Source organism: Nerophis ophidion, linkage group LG23, assembly GCF_033978795.1.
Source record: "Nerophis ophidion isolate RoL-2023_Sa linkage group LG23, RoL_Noph_v1.0, whole genome shotgun sequence".
NCBI lineage: Eukaryota > Metazoa > Chordata > Actinopteri > Syngnathiformes > Syngnathidae > Nerophis > Nerophis ophidion.
This window is the reverse complement of record NC_084633.1, coordinates 41,246,678-41,261,803: the sequence shown is the minus strand read 5'-3', so window position 1 is coordinate 41,261,803 and position 15,126 is coordinate 41,246,678. Positions and strand designations below refer to the sequence as shown.

The following is a 15,126-nucleotide window of genomic DNA, read 5'->3' as shown; positions in this document are numbered from 1 at the left end:
TCAACAAGTTTGTATTGGTGTAGGCCTATTAACAAGTTTGTATTGGTGTAGGCCTATTAACAAGTTTGTATTGGTGTAGGCCTATCAACAAGTTTGTATTGGTGTAGGCCTATTAACAAGTTTGTATTGGTGTAGGCCTATTAACAAGTTTGTATTGGTGTAGGCCTATTAACAAGTTTGTATTGGTGTAGGCCCTATTAACAAGTTTGTATTGGTGTAGGCCTATCAACAAGTTTGCATTGGTGTAGGCCTATTAACAAGTTTGTATTGGTGTAGGCCTATCAACAAGTTTGCATTGGTGTAGGCCTATTAACAAGTTTGTATTGGTGTAGGCCTATTAACAAGTTTGTATTGGTGTAGGCCTATTACCAAGTTTGTATTGGTGTAGGCCTATTAACAAGTTTGTATTGGTGTAGGCCTATTAACAAGTTTGTATTGGTGTAGGCCTATTAACAAGTTTGTATTGGTGTAGGCCTATTAACAAGTTTGTATTGGTGTAGGCCTATTAACAAGTTTGTATTGGTGTAGGCCTATCATACAAGTTTGTATTGGTGTAGGCCTATTAACAAGTTTGTATTGGTGTAGGCCTATCAACAAGTTTGTATTGGTGTAGGCCTATTAACAAGTTTGTATTGGTGTAGGCCTATTAACAAGTTTGTATTGGTGTAGGCCTATCAACAAGTTTGTATTGGTGTAGGCCTATCAACAAGTTTGTATTGGTGTAGGCCTATTAACAAGTTTGTATTGGTGTAGGCCTATTAACAAGTTTGTATTGGTGTAGGCCTATTAACAAGTTTGTATTGGTGTAGGCCTATTAACAAGTTTGTATTGGTGTAGGCCTATTAACAAGTTTGTATTGGTGTAGGCCTATTAACAAGTTTGTATTGGTGTAGGCCTATTCACAAGTTTGTATTGGTGTAGGCCTATTAACAAGTTTGTAATTGGTGTAGGCCTATTAACAAGTTTGTATTGGTGTAGGCCTATTAACAAGTTTGTATTGGTGTAGGCCTATTAACAAGTTTGTATTGGTGTAGGCCTATCAACAAGTTTGTATTGGTGTAGGCCTATCAACAAGTTTGTATTGGTGTAGGCCTATCAACAAGTTTGTATTGGTGTAGGCCTATTAACAAGTTTGTATTGGTGTAGGCCTATTAACAAGTTTGTATTGGTGTAGGCCTATTAACAAGTTTGTATTGGTGTAGGCCTATTAACAAGTTTGTATTGGTGTAGGCCTATCAACAAGTTTGTATTGGTGTAGGCCTATTAACAAGTTTGTATTGGTGTAGGCCTATCAACAAGTTTGTATTGGTGTAGGCCTATTAACAAGTTTGTATTGGTGTAGGCCTATTAACAAGTTTGTATTGGTGTAGGCCTATTAACAAGTTTGTATTGGTGTAGGCCTATTAACAAGTTTGTATTGGTGTAGGCCTATTAACAAGTTTGTATTGGTGTAGGCCTATTAACAAGTTTGTATTGGTGTAGGCCTATTAACAAGTTTGTATTGGTGTAGGCCTATTCACAAGTTTGTATTGGTGTAGGCCTATTAACAAGTTTGTATTGGTGTAGGCCTATTAACAAGTTTGTATTGGTGTAGGCCTATTCACAAGTTTGTATTGGTGTAGGCCTATTACCAAGTTTGTATTGGTGTAGGCCTATCACAAGTTTGTATTGGTGTAGGCCTATTAACAAGTTTGTATTGGTGTAGGCCTATTAACAAGTTTGTATTGGTGTAGGCCTATTAACAAGTTTGTATTGGTGTAGGCCTATTAACAAGTTTGTATTGGTGTAGGCCTATTAACAAGTTTGTATTGGTGTAGGCCTATTAACAAGTTTGTATTGGTGTAGGCCTATTAACAAGTTTGTATTGGTGTAGGCCTATTAACAAGTTTGTATTGGTGTAGGCCTATTAACAAGTTTGTATTGGTGTAGGCCTATTAACAAGTTTGTATTGGTGTAGGCCTATTAACAAGTTTGTATTGGTGTAGGCCTATTAACAAGTTTGTATTGGTGTAGGCCTATTAACAAGTTTGTATTGGTGTAGGCCTATTAACAAGTTTGTATTGGTGTAGGCCTATTAACAAGTTTGTATTGGTGTAGGCCTATTAACAAGACCTCACATCATATAAATAGCTGAGTGCGGACCGGAACACACGTCACTGAACTTATAACCAATAGGAACCATTCCGCTGCCCCCACTATTGACTTTGAACGTATGTAATATTACTTTGAATGATATATACTTAGCTGAAAAGCAAGGTCTTTGTTGCCATCCTGCTAAAGGCCTTTTTGTGATTGACACCCTTTTAATTAATTTGATGTGAAACGTCATCGCTGAAGATCCTGCCCAGGATGTTCCAGGTCACCCGCTTCACATCCTGGTCACCAACGGTGCCCAAAGAAGAAATCTAAAAGGCATGGACATCTCTTTAAACAAACAAGTAAACATTTTTAAGCTTAAGTTGCATTTAAAACGTTTTGTTCCTGTTGAAAGCGACCAGAAATGTAAAAAAATAGAACCTGTTTTCTTGGCTCATGGAATTATGCTACGTTTACAGACGATGTCAAACCAGGCAGATTGTGGCTCACTGACACAATCTTACCACTGGGAAAAGGCGGTTCAGGACAGGCGTGGTTGTCAGGGTTGTCAGAAGTTCCTCAAATGCCTCCAACTGTTCCAGTGAAAACTGGATATTGGCCGGCATTTCCACTTCTGGCCCCAGGGTGCTTTTCAACCTGCTGGTTAAGAAGTTGTCCTTCACCATCAGCTGGTCTTGGGTTGTGTTTAATAGTTTCCAGCAGGCTAAGGATCTGGACCTCAGCCGCTGTTGACAAACAGCAGTGTTAGTTAATGACAAAAGTTATTGACAAAATTTGAAGACCATATGTAATTGGTTGTGAATTTGAATTTTTTCCAAAATCTGTGGCACAGAATGAACCTTGATGGATTGAAACTTTATTAGTAGATTGCACAGTACAGTACATATTCCGTACAATTGACCACTAAATGGTAACACTCCAATAAGTTTTTCAACTTGTTTAAGTCGGGGTAAACGTTAATCAATTCATGGTAAATGAATACCATCCGGTATTTGTCAGTTATTGCTCACGGGAGCAGGAAATGTTGTCGGCCATTCTTCCCCCATGCCGTGTTGGCCTGTAGGCCAGGCGGGATCCAGGCTCCTCTGTCTGCCACATGTTGAGGGAGTCGAGGAGGGACTGCCGTTCCTAGTGAGGTGGGCATTGTGAGAGAGTCATCATGACTGATAATACCCAAGGGGCCTATCTATTCATTAACATTTCAGAGATCAGTCCCTACCTTATGTAACTCTCTGCATGTTTAATGCAGGTGCTGGTGAAGGCATATGAATACGTCCTCCCTCATGGTGAGGTGCTGAGGGAGATAAATTGGTATTAAATGGTTGTGATCTGTTAACCATGGTTACTGGATGCTGAGATATTATTTCGGAGATCAGTCTTTACCTCGAAAGTTATCCCCAGTTGAGGAGTTGAGGACCGGTACTAATGACTCTTGCTGGCACTCGGCGAGACGGTGGAGCTGGGAGAAGGGATACAAGAAGAGGGGAATATCTTCAGCACTAAAAATGTTAACCATATATGTAGGAGCCAAATAGAGGGCCATACTTGAATTTATGTTTATTTTATTGTTTTTGAGTGATTCATGCGTGTATGTCAGTGTGCACCCTTTGCAGGTGGTGAAAAGTTCCCACGCAGGCCTATAAGGGGCAGGAGCGCGCTGGGCGCGTGATTGGCAGTCGGGCACCAGCATACCGTCTTTGACCTCACCTGTCTGTAGACCTCACCTGTCTGTAGACCTCACCTGTCTGCAGACCTCACCTGTTTGTAGACCTCACCTGTTTGTAGACCTCACCTGTCTGTAGACCTCACCTGTCTGTAGACCTCACCTGTCTGTAGACCTCGGCTTTATATAAGCTACCATTTATTTTGTTTCCCGAGTATTCTGTTCCTTAATTATTGTAAATAAAACAATCTTCAATATCGCTGCTGGATCAGCTTGAATTAGTGGAGGGAAAGCGGGAAAAGGAAGAATACATGACAAGGAAGGCTGTGTAAAAGGTGTGAGTCAGACAAGATGCCCGCGCCCCAAGTGGAACAAACATTTGAAACAAAGGGGTTATAGGAACAATCACTTTCAGTGTTTTATGCCACTACAAGTTGTCAAAGACGCGCTGTGAAATACAGCCGACAGGATTGCGCACCAAACAGGAAGCAAGGCCAACGCGCATGGTGCAGGAGAACAAAGGACTTCTTTCATGAGGTTTGTGATAAACCATCAAACTCATTCGTTAAAAGGACTCCATGGTAATATAAAGTGACTTTTTCTGGACATTATCATGCAAGAATTGTTTGTTTTTGGGACTGCGATCACCGCGTAATGATTTTTAAAGTTTGCATTACAAACATTTGGTGACGGGCTTGCGCGCGCGCTCCCGACGGCCCGTGAACGGACATTTAATTCCCAAAAAAGGAAAAAGATTATTTTTGGAACTTTTTATATTCGCTTGGAAGTGTAAACGTTTTTTGTTTTACCAAGTGAAGGATTTTTGTTGATTAAAAGAGGAAAATGTCAACTAATAATTCAGCCGAAGGAGGGGAAATGACGGCGATTGCGCAGGAGACTTCTCGTGTGCGCGCCGCCAGAATAGGCAAAATGTCACACATAACAAGGCGAATGAACATTGTGCGCATTTTGATGGTGGATGCAGAGGCTTTAAAGGAAGTGAAAATAAATATGAGCAAGTTTAATGAGTTCGTAATGGAATTTAAATCTCTACACAAATCATATTCTGAAGGTTTAGAGCCAGGTGAGCAAAGGGATGATGAACAAACATGGTATCAGCCTAAAATTGCTCTAATAGATGCCTTTGAAGCTGAGGTGTCCCGATGGATATCAGATCTTGAAAATCCCTCAACGCACACCTGTGCTCCTCCACCTGAGGACATTGCTATATCAAAAGACAGTGATTTAATAACTGGTCATTTGAAGGACAATTTAGAGGAGGCGGACGGCCTATATAAGCATGAACTAACTGGTCACCCAGGCATAGTGTCAAGAAGGGAGGCATCAGTCAAGTCCTTCAGTTCAGGACGTTCGTCCAATAATTCCTCTTCATCATTGTGGATTAGAGCGGAGGCGGAAAAAGCTGCTTTGACAGCCAGGGCAGCAAGGTTGCAGGAAAAGCATAATATTGAAGAACAGGAGTTAATGTGCAGGAAAAAAAGAGAGGTTTTGTAGTTAAAAACAGAAATAGAGGCGGCTAATGCTAAAATTAACTACTTGAAGGAAGTAGAAGGTTTAGTGGTGCATGTTGCGGGGCAGACAGCACCGGTTATAGGGGCAGCATTTGATCCATCAAGGTGTGGTTCACCTGTGGGAGGCCCAGTGGTTAGGCCCAAGGAAGGAGTTCAGATGCAGTTTCCCACTACTCTGCTCGACGCATCTATACCCCAAGTTCCACATGCCAGCCTCCAACCTCAGCAGGCCCCAATTCAGCATGCCAGCCTCCAACTCCCACTTCAGCAGGCCCCAGTTCCACATGCCAGCCTCCAACTCCAACCCCAACCTCAGCAGGCACCAGCTCAACAGCAGCAGGTCCCAGTTCTACCTCTGCAGGCCCCAGGTCAGCCTGCCGGTCTCTATAACCAGCAGGCCCCCGTTCATCAAGCTGTGCCTGCCAGTTTCCAGTTCCAGCCTCAACAAGCCACCCCCAGTTCAACACAGAACAATCAGCTGATCAAAATTCTGGAAGCCCAAAATGAACTGACTAAGATTCTAGTGAAACAGCAGCTTCTGTCCACCCTCCCACAAGGAAGTGTTCCCTTCTTTGATGGAAACATCTTGGAGTACAAGTCATTCATCCATTCCTTTGAACACATGGTGGAAAGTAAAACGGACAATGACAGGGACAGGTTGCAGTTTCTCATACAGTACACAAAGGGCCATGCTCAAAAACTAATCAAAAGTTGTGAATATATGTCACCAGACAGGGGCTACCAGAAAGCCAAACGATTATTAAAAGAGAACTTTGGTCATGACTTTAAAATTGCCTGTGCATACCTAGATAAGGTCCAGACCTGGCCTCAAATTAAAGCAGAGGATTCCAAATCCTTGCAGGAGTACGCCATGTTCCTCAGGAGCTGCTGTAATGCCATGGAGGACACGGACTACATGGACGAACTGGACACAGTGGCCAATATGAGAAACATTGCGTTTAAGTTGCCCTTCAAGCTGAAGGAGAAATGGCGCAACAAAGCCTATGAGCAGCAGGAGGAGCACAACCGCAGGGTGAGGGTTTTAGACCTGGTTAGCTTTATAGAAAAGCAAGCTCGTGTGGCTTCCCATCCTGTCTTTGGAGAGCTAAGGGTACAGGAGCAGTCAGCCATAGGAAAGGCTAACGCTAGACCCTCTGTAAAGCCGCAACACTCAATGTTAGCTAGTAGTAGTTTTGCCACGAGAATTGCTATTAGCCCAATGAAATCCAAGCCAGAGTCTGAGTCAGAGCCCATTTGTCCACTTTGTAAAAACAAGCACCCATTAGAGTTGTGTAGACTGTTCATTAAGAAGAAGCACAGAGACAAGCTTAGTTTCCTAAAGAGCCAGGGCATGTGCTTTGCCTGTCTTTTAATAGGGCACATAAGTTCTGTTTGTCCAAGTCGTCAGACATGTCGACTGTGTAAAAAATCTCACCCAAGTGTCTTACATTATGATAGAAAAGACAAGGTATCGAAAGAGGTAGAAAAGCCCTCTAGAAATGTAAGTAGCGCAGGAGCAGAGCTATGTGGCCATATAGGGGCCGGGGACCAAGAGAGTGTTCTGTCCATTGTCCCAGTCAAAGTTAAGGCCGGGAAGGGCAGCCAGGTCCTATCAGTTTATGCTCTCCTTGACCCTGGATCCTCCGCTAGCTTCTGTTCTGAACAGCTTATGTCCAAGTTAAACATAAAAGGAGTAAAGACCCATATCCTACTAAGGACTATGAATCAGAAAAAGTCTGTCCCAACTCACATGGTAGCTGGGCTGGAAGTGTCTGCACTGGACAACAATCATTTCCTACCTCTTCCTGTTGTCTTCACACAGAAAGAAATGCCAGTCTCCACAAGCAGTATCCCCAAACAGGAAGACATAGCACCATGGCCATATTTAGGCAACGTTATACTCCCGAGCATCAGTTCAAAGGTGGAGCTGTTAATAGGCACAAATGCTCCAAAACTGTTAGAACCATGGGAGGTTATAAATAGCCATGGTGGAGGTCCATATGCTGTGAGAACATTATTGGGATGGGTGGTTAGTGGGACATTTAGAGGTGGGAATAGTGAGGCAGTGAGTGCAACTGTTAACACAATATCAGTTGCAAATCTGGAGGAGCTTTCGATTTCCCAGTATAACCTGGAGTTCAGTGAGGTAGTGTCAGAAGAGAAGACTGAGCTATCAGTAGAAAAAAAAACAGTTTTTAGAGATAGCCAATGAGGCAGTCCTACAGGACGGACACTACAGCCTGAAATTACCCTTCAGAAAACCCACGGTCAACCTACCCAACAACCGCCCAAGTGCCAAGCAGCGCCTCCACAGCCCGAAAAGAAAAAGGAAAAAGGAACTCCTCTCAGGTCAAACTGCGACCCGTTCACACAGTTACAATGTGAACAAGGAACTTAAAAATTTCAGGACCACACTTGGTGGACAGAACACCATCTTTTGCGAGGCAGAGGCAAACCTCTCCACAGTCTCCCCAGATCCACAGGACTTACAGCCGCTGACCCCAAACCACATTCTCCTTCTAAAAACTCAACCCATCATTCCCCCGGGCACCTTCGAGAAAAATGATCTCTACGTCAGGCGCCGCTGGAATCAGGTCCAGTATATGGCTGACCTTTTCTGGCACAGATGGACAAGGGAGTACTTGGCGCTTCTGCAAGAAAGACAGAAATGGACCCAAGTGAGGAACAACCTGCAGCCAGGAGATGTGGTCCTGGTGGTCGACCCCACAGCTCCAAGGGGCTCCTGGCCATTGGGCAGAGTACTGGAGACTCGGCCAGATGGAGGAGGCCTGGTCCGGTCAGTCAAGCTCCAAACAAAGACTTCAGTCATCGAAAGGCCTATCACCAAGCTGTGCCGCATCCTGGAGGCTGAGGGCTGACGGGTCAGTCATGGAGACCAGACCACAAGACACGCACAAGGGACGTAATGTATATACTTTATTTACTCTCAAGACTTTGCCTTTTGTTTGTTTATAATGGAATAGGCTCCTTTTTTTGCATTAAATTAATGAATGTGATTGGGTCTGTAAAGATCAATCAGGGGCCGGTGTGAAGGAGCCAAATAGAGGGCCATACTTGAATTTATGTTTATTTTATTGTTTTTGAGTGATTCATGCGTGTATGTCAGTGTGCACCCTTTGCAGGTGGTGAAAAGTTCCCACGCAGGCCTATAAGGGGCAGGAGCGCGCTGGGCGCGTGATTGGCAGTCGGGCACCAGCATACCGTCTTTGACCTCACCTGTCTGTAGACCTCACCTGTCTGTAGACCTCACCTGTCTGCAGACCTCACCTGTCTGTAGACCTCACCTGTCTGTAGACCTCGGCTTTATATAAGCTACCATTTATTTTGTTTTCCGAGTATTCTGTTCCTTAATTATTGTAAATAAAACAATCTTCAATATCGCTGCTGGATCAGCTTGAATTAGTGGAGGGAAAGCGGGAAAAGGAAGAATACATGACAAGGAAGGCTGTGTAAAAGGTGTGAGTCAGACAAGATGCCCGCGCCCCAAGTGGAACAAACATTTGAAACAAAGGGGTTATAGGAACAATCACTTTCAGTGTTTTATGCCACTACAATATCTTTAATATTAATGTGGTGGTTTCGTTTTTTAGATGTTGAGAGATTATCCCTTACTCTGCCTGTGCAATTGGCTTGCCAACCCCAGAGATGCGAGCTCACCATTTCCCGGGTCTTCTTCGCTATCATCAGAGTCCCCGAGATGATGGCTGTTGGGTAACCATATCATTAGGATTATTGCATTCCAAAACTGCCAAATATACATATAGTACAAGCATCTTTGGTCTATTTTTGAACGCTACGGGAAATACCCTTCCTATTACTGTAGAAACATGACAAAAACAAGACAGAACACACTTAATACGGCCACAACGACAACTCTTGCTGACCTACTGCCCTCGGTAATGGCACCATTCCCAAAGTATGTGGGCTCTATTGATAACCTCACTAACAACTTTAACAACGCCCTGCGCGAAACCATTGATAGTATAGCACCGCTAAAGTTAAAAAAGGCTCCAAAAAAGCGCACCCCGTGGTTTACAGAAGAAACTAGAGCTCAGAAATTATTATGTAGAAAGCTGGAACACAAATGGCGCACGACTAAACTTGAGGTGCACCATCAAGCATTTAGTGATGGTTTAATAACTTATAAACGCATGCTTACCTTAGCTAAAGCTAAATATTACTCAAATCTCATCCACCGTAATAAAAACGATCCTAAATTTTTGTTTAGTACGGTAGCATCGCTAACCCAACAAGGGACTCCTTCCAGTAGCTCCACCCACTCAGCTGATGACTTTATGCAATTCTTTAGTAAGAAAATTGAAGTCATTAGAAAGGAGATTAAAGACAATGCGTCCCAGCTACAACGGGGTTCTATTAACACTGACACGATTGTATATACGGCGGATACTGCCCTCCAAAATAGATTCTCTCGTTTTGAGGAAATAACATTAGAGGAATTGTTACAATGTGTAAATGGAATAAAACAAACAACATGTTTACTTGACCCTCTTCCTGGGAAACTGATCAAGGAGCTCTTTGTATTATTAGGTCCATCAGTGCTAAATATTATAAACTTATCACTTTCCTCGGGCACTGTTCCCCTAGCATTCAAAAAAGCGGTTATTCATCCTCTTCTTAAAAGACCTAACCTCGATCCTGACCTCATGGTAAACTACCGACCGGTGTCTCACCTTCCCTTTATTTCAAAAATCCTTGAAAAAATTGTTGCGGAGCAGTTAAATGAACACTTAGCGTTTAACAATCTATGTGAAACCTTTCAATCCGGTTTCAAGGCAAATCACTCCACGGAGACAGCCCTCGCAAAAATGACTAATGATCTATTGCTAACGATGGATTCTGATGCGTCATCTATGTTGCTGCTCCTCGATCTTAGCGCTGCTTTCGATACTGTCGATCATAATATTTTATTAGAACGTATCAAAACACGAATTGGTATGTCAGACTTAGCCCTGTCTTGGTTTAACTCTTATCTTACTGATAGGATGCAGTGTGTCTCCCATAACAATGTGACCTCGGACTACGTTAAGGTAACGTGTGGAGTTCCCCAGGGTTCGGTCCTTGGCCCTGCACTCTTCAGCATCTACATGCTGCCGCTAGGTGACATCATACGCAAATACGCTGTTAGCTTTCACTGTTATGCTGATGACACCCAACTCTACATGCCCCTAAAGCTGACCAACACGCCGGACGGTAGTCAGCTGGAGGCGTGTCTTAATGAAATTAAACAATGGATATGCGCTAAGTTTTTGCAACTCAACGCCAAAAAATCAGAAATGCTGATTATCGGTCCTGCTAGACACCGACCTCTATTTAATAATACAACTTTAACATTTTACAACCAAACAATTAAACAAGGTGACTCTGTAAAAAATCTGGGTATTATCTTCCACCCAACTCTCTCCTTTGAGTCACACATTAAAAGCGTTACTAAAACGGCCTTCTTTCATCTCCGTAATATCGCTAAAATTCGCTCCATTCTGTCCACTAAAGACGCTGAGATCATTATCCATGCGTTTGTTACGTCTCGTCTCGATTACTGTAACGTATTATTTTGGGGTCTCCCCATGTCTAGCATTAAAAGATTACAGTTGGTACAAAATGCGGCTGCTAGACTTTTGACAAGAACAAGAAAGTTTGATCACATTACGCCTGTACTGTATATACCTTTATATACATATATACATACATATATACCTATACTGTATATACCTTTATATACATATATACATACATATATACCTATACTGTATATACCTTTATATACATATATACATACATATATACCTATACTGTATATACCTTTATATACATATATACATACATATATACCTATACTGTATATACCTTTATATACATATATACATACATATATACCTATACTGGCTCACCTGCACTGGCTTCCTGTGCACTTAAGATGTGACTTTAAGGTTTTACTACTTACGTATAAAATACTACACGGTCTAGCTCCATCCTATCTTGCCGATTGTATTGTACCATATGTCCCGGCAAGAAATCTGCCTTCAAAGGACTCCGGCTTGTTAGTGATTCCCAAAGCCCAAAAAAAGTCTGCGGGCTATAGAGCGTTTTCATTTCGGGCTCCAGTACTCTGGAATGCCCTCCCGGTAACAGTTCGAGATGCTACCTCAGTAGAAGCATTTAAGTCTCACCTTAAAACTCATTTGTATACTCTAGCCTTTAAATAGACTCCCTTTTTAGACCAGTTGATCTGCCGTTTCTTTTGTTTTTCTCCTATGTCCCACTCTACCTTGTGGAGGGGGTCCGGTCCGATCCTGTGGCCATGTACTGCTTGCCTGCCTGTGTATCGGCCGGGGACATCTCTGCGCTGCTGATCCGCCTCCGCTTGGGATGGTTTCCTGCTGGCTCCGCTGTGAACGGGACTCTCGCTGCTGTGTTGGATCCGCTTTGGATCCATTATTAATTGAACTTTCACAGTATCATGTTAGACCCGCTCGACATCCATTGCTTTCCTCCTCTCCAAGGTTCTCATAGTCATCATTGTCACCAATGTCCCACTGGGTGTGAGTTTTCCTTGCCCTTATGTGGGCCTACCGAGGATGTCATAATGGTTTGTGTTGTGGTTTGTGCAGCCCTTTGAGACACTAGTGATTTAGGGCTATATAAGTAAACATTGATTGATTGATTGATCTTCGGGCCTTGTCGGATATGATAGTCAGGTGGCAAGGCATCTCTGGACGGCGACGCTTGAGGACTAAGAGTTGAATGTGGGCGAGTTCTGGGTTTGGGTTTGGGCGACTGCTCGCTACGACTATCATCAGGACGGTTAGCATTTGGTTAGTGAGTGAGTGTTTTAGGCGAGGCCTTATACAGACAGTTTTTAACTCCTGGAGTTCACGGACTAAAACAGCTTCCCTACGTTGCTGTCCAATTAAAAAGTCTTGGAACATGTTCACCAGGGTAGGATCACTTAGCACTCTTTTAGTCCTTGTTGGCTCAGCAGACCACCCAGCCTTCCCAGACCTCTTCCTATGCTGCTTACGCTTAGCCCCAGAGTTCTCAAAACCTTTGATGTCTTCTTCAGACTCCTCGGTGTTCCATCCAACTTCACGCTCCTCCGCCATAGTCGTCCGGTCCAGCCTCTTCGCCGTGGCCCTTTGGCCAGCCATCTCATCAGTCTCCTCTGTCATTGCCACCTCCAACACTTGGGATCTCAAACCCAGAACTCGCCTACATAAAGCCCTCAGCCCCTTCCTGACTCTTTTAGCCACACATTCAGAGCCATGGTGAGTGAGATGTTGCAATTTTTTTGTGGAGCATGCTTTCCACTAACACGATTGAACGTTTGTAGTGTGTCTATGTTGAGCTTCTTAACAAATGTGCACGCTTTGTGAGGAAGCCAAAAGTCAAACAGTGAGTGTGGGGTCAAACTGTCACACACACACACACACACACACACACACACACACACACACACACACACACACACACACACACACACACACACACACACACACACACACACACACACACACACACACACACACACACGTCAAGTTTAGTTTTGATTCCTGTTTAGTTTCGATTCCTGCGAGCAAGTTTCGATTCCTGCAAACAAAGGGGGGCGAAATGTGTTGTCAGAACTTCCTGGACCTCTTGATAGTTGTGTTGAATAAGTTGTTGAGACTTCAGATGGAGTGTGGCCTGAAAGAGCTAAAAATCACCTACAAAACAACCTACATTACCTTCCATTTTAATTGACCTTTAATTCAGCTCCTTTAACATCCTGTTCTTCTACATTATATTCACCTCCTGTTTACCTTATGTTACCTCCAATTTACCTTATATTTAGTTTACTTTTCCACCATATTTACATTAACTATCGTGCTCATGATGTACACTGCAAGACAAAATAAAGGGATCACTCGAAGTTACATTGTGTTGTTTAAGTGTTCCCATGTATTTACTTGTTTTATTTCACATTCATTTATTAAAGTTAAAGTACCAATGATTGTCACTCACACACACACTAGGTGTGGGGAAATTTGTCCTCTGCATTTGACCCATCCCCTTGTTCAACCCCTGGGAGGTGAGGGGAGCAGTGAGCAGCAGCGGGGCCGCGCCCGGGAATCATTTTTGGTGATTTAACCCCCAATTCCAAGCCTTGATGCTGAGTGCCAAGAAGGGAGGCAATGGCTCCCATTTTTATAGTCTTTGGTATGACTCGGCCGGGATTTAAACTCCCAACCTACCCATCTCAGAGCGGACACTCTAACCACTAGTCCACTTTCCTTCATATGTATAAATATATTTTACCATCAATTCAACTTTTTTTTTTAAATTTACCTTGCATTTAAGTTGTTGTAGTTTTAACTTGTTTGACCTTTTATTTATTTTTTTTAAGCAATTTTTATTTGTTACACAAACTATTAATCAAAGCAAAATAATATGAATCAAAGCTTATTTCTACCTTCGGGTACAAATAAAGAAATATCACCTTGATGAATGGTTGCATCCCTAGAAAGTATAATGAGCTCATGACAAACATCATGTTATGAAACACAAAGATTATACATCATAATAAGGCTGATGTAGCATAACAGTTATCTCATAGCAGTTAGCTGGTCAAGATTAAAGAGTGATGAAAACTACCTGAAAGTTTCCAGTTAGTTGTCCGCTCCGAGAGGCAAACTTTTGCTGGTGTGAAGAGATTGGAAGGGAGATGGAGAATGACGAGACTTTCACCGGAAGAAGAATCCTCTCTGTTAAAAGTTAAAAGAGTCATTGAATGAAAAGTCAAATCAAATCCAGCTTTATTTATAAAGCGCTTTTCATACATAAAAGAAATGCAACGCAAAGTGCTTTACAAAGTTAAAAAGAGTAACCCGCTGACTCATATCCCCCATTATCACATACGGACACACACACACACACACACATGGATCAATGATTGCATGTCTGAGTACAGAGGAGCCAGGTGAGTAAACACTATCACATCTGCACCAGGGGGTCATCAGACCATGGCCACCAGGACGCTGACACAAAGCATGGCCCATAACCCCTGAGGCAGATGGCTCATCTGGGGAACATTGGAAAATAAAAATAATACAACTTGTAAAATAGTAAGAACCGTGTGTAGAAATAAACAATAAAATGGAAAAAAATACATATATATAATTATATATATTTCTACACACACACACACACACATATATACACATATATATCTATATATATATGTGTGTGTGTGTATATATATATATATATATATACACATATATACCTATATATATGTGTGTATATATTAATTATATGTGTATATATATGTATATGTATATATACACACACACACACACACATATATACGTATATGTGTATATATATACATATATGTGTGTGTGTATATGTTATGTAGATGCGTATATATATATACACACACATATATGTAAATGTGTGTATATATATACACATATATGTATATATATGTGTGTGTGTGTATATATATATATATATATACACACATACACACACACACATACATACATAGATATATATATATATATATATATATATATATATGTATAGATACAGTGGGGCAAAAAAGTATTTAGTCAGCCAGCGATTGTGCAAGTTCTCCCACTTCAAAGGATGACAGAGGTCTGTAATTTTCATCATAGGTACACTTCAACTGTGAGAGACAGAATGTGAAAAAAACAATCCAGGAATTCACATTGTAGGAATTTTAAATAATTTATTTGTAAATTTTGGTGGAAAATAATTATTTGGTCAATAACAAAAATTCAACTCAATACTTTG

At 42.0% G+C, this 15,126-nt stretch overlaps 2 protein-coding genes across 5 annotated transcripts in view; one reads left to right on the top strand and one right to left on the bottom strand.

The window, feature by feature from the left end:
• mrpl37 (mitochondrial ribosomal protein L37) overlaps positions 1-15,126 on the top strand; it is a 135,743-nt gene that overhangs the window by 71,612 nt on the left and 49,005 nt on the right. The gene's annotated exons all lie outside the window — the stretch shown is intronic.
• The window catches only part of LOC133541300 (GTPase IMAP family member 4-like), a 67,274-nt gene that overhangs the window by 46,101 nt on the left and 6,047 nt on the right, over positions 1-15,126 (bottom strand). The window contains exons 2-6 of one of the 4 annotated variants that reach the window (XM_061884631.1): positions 13,963-14,072; positions 8,926-9,017; positions 3,481-3,556; positions 3,317-3,391; positions 2,932-3,225 (exon numbers count right to left, since the gene is read on the bottom strand). In XM_061884631.1, the coding sequence (XP_061740615.1) occupies positions 3,318-3,391; positions 3,481-3,556; positions 8,926-9,017; positions 13,963-14,072 (352 nt within the window). In that variant the 3' untranslated portion in view covers positions 2,932-3,225; position 3,317. Of the gene's footprint in view, positions 1-2,931; positions 3,226-3,316; positions 3,392-3,480; positions 3,557-8,925; positions 9,018-13,962; positions 14,073-15,126 lie in introns of those variants that run through there. The other 3 variants (XM_061884632.1, XM_061884633.1, XM_061884630.1) reach the window with 3 other exon arrangements.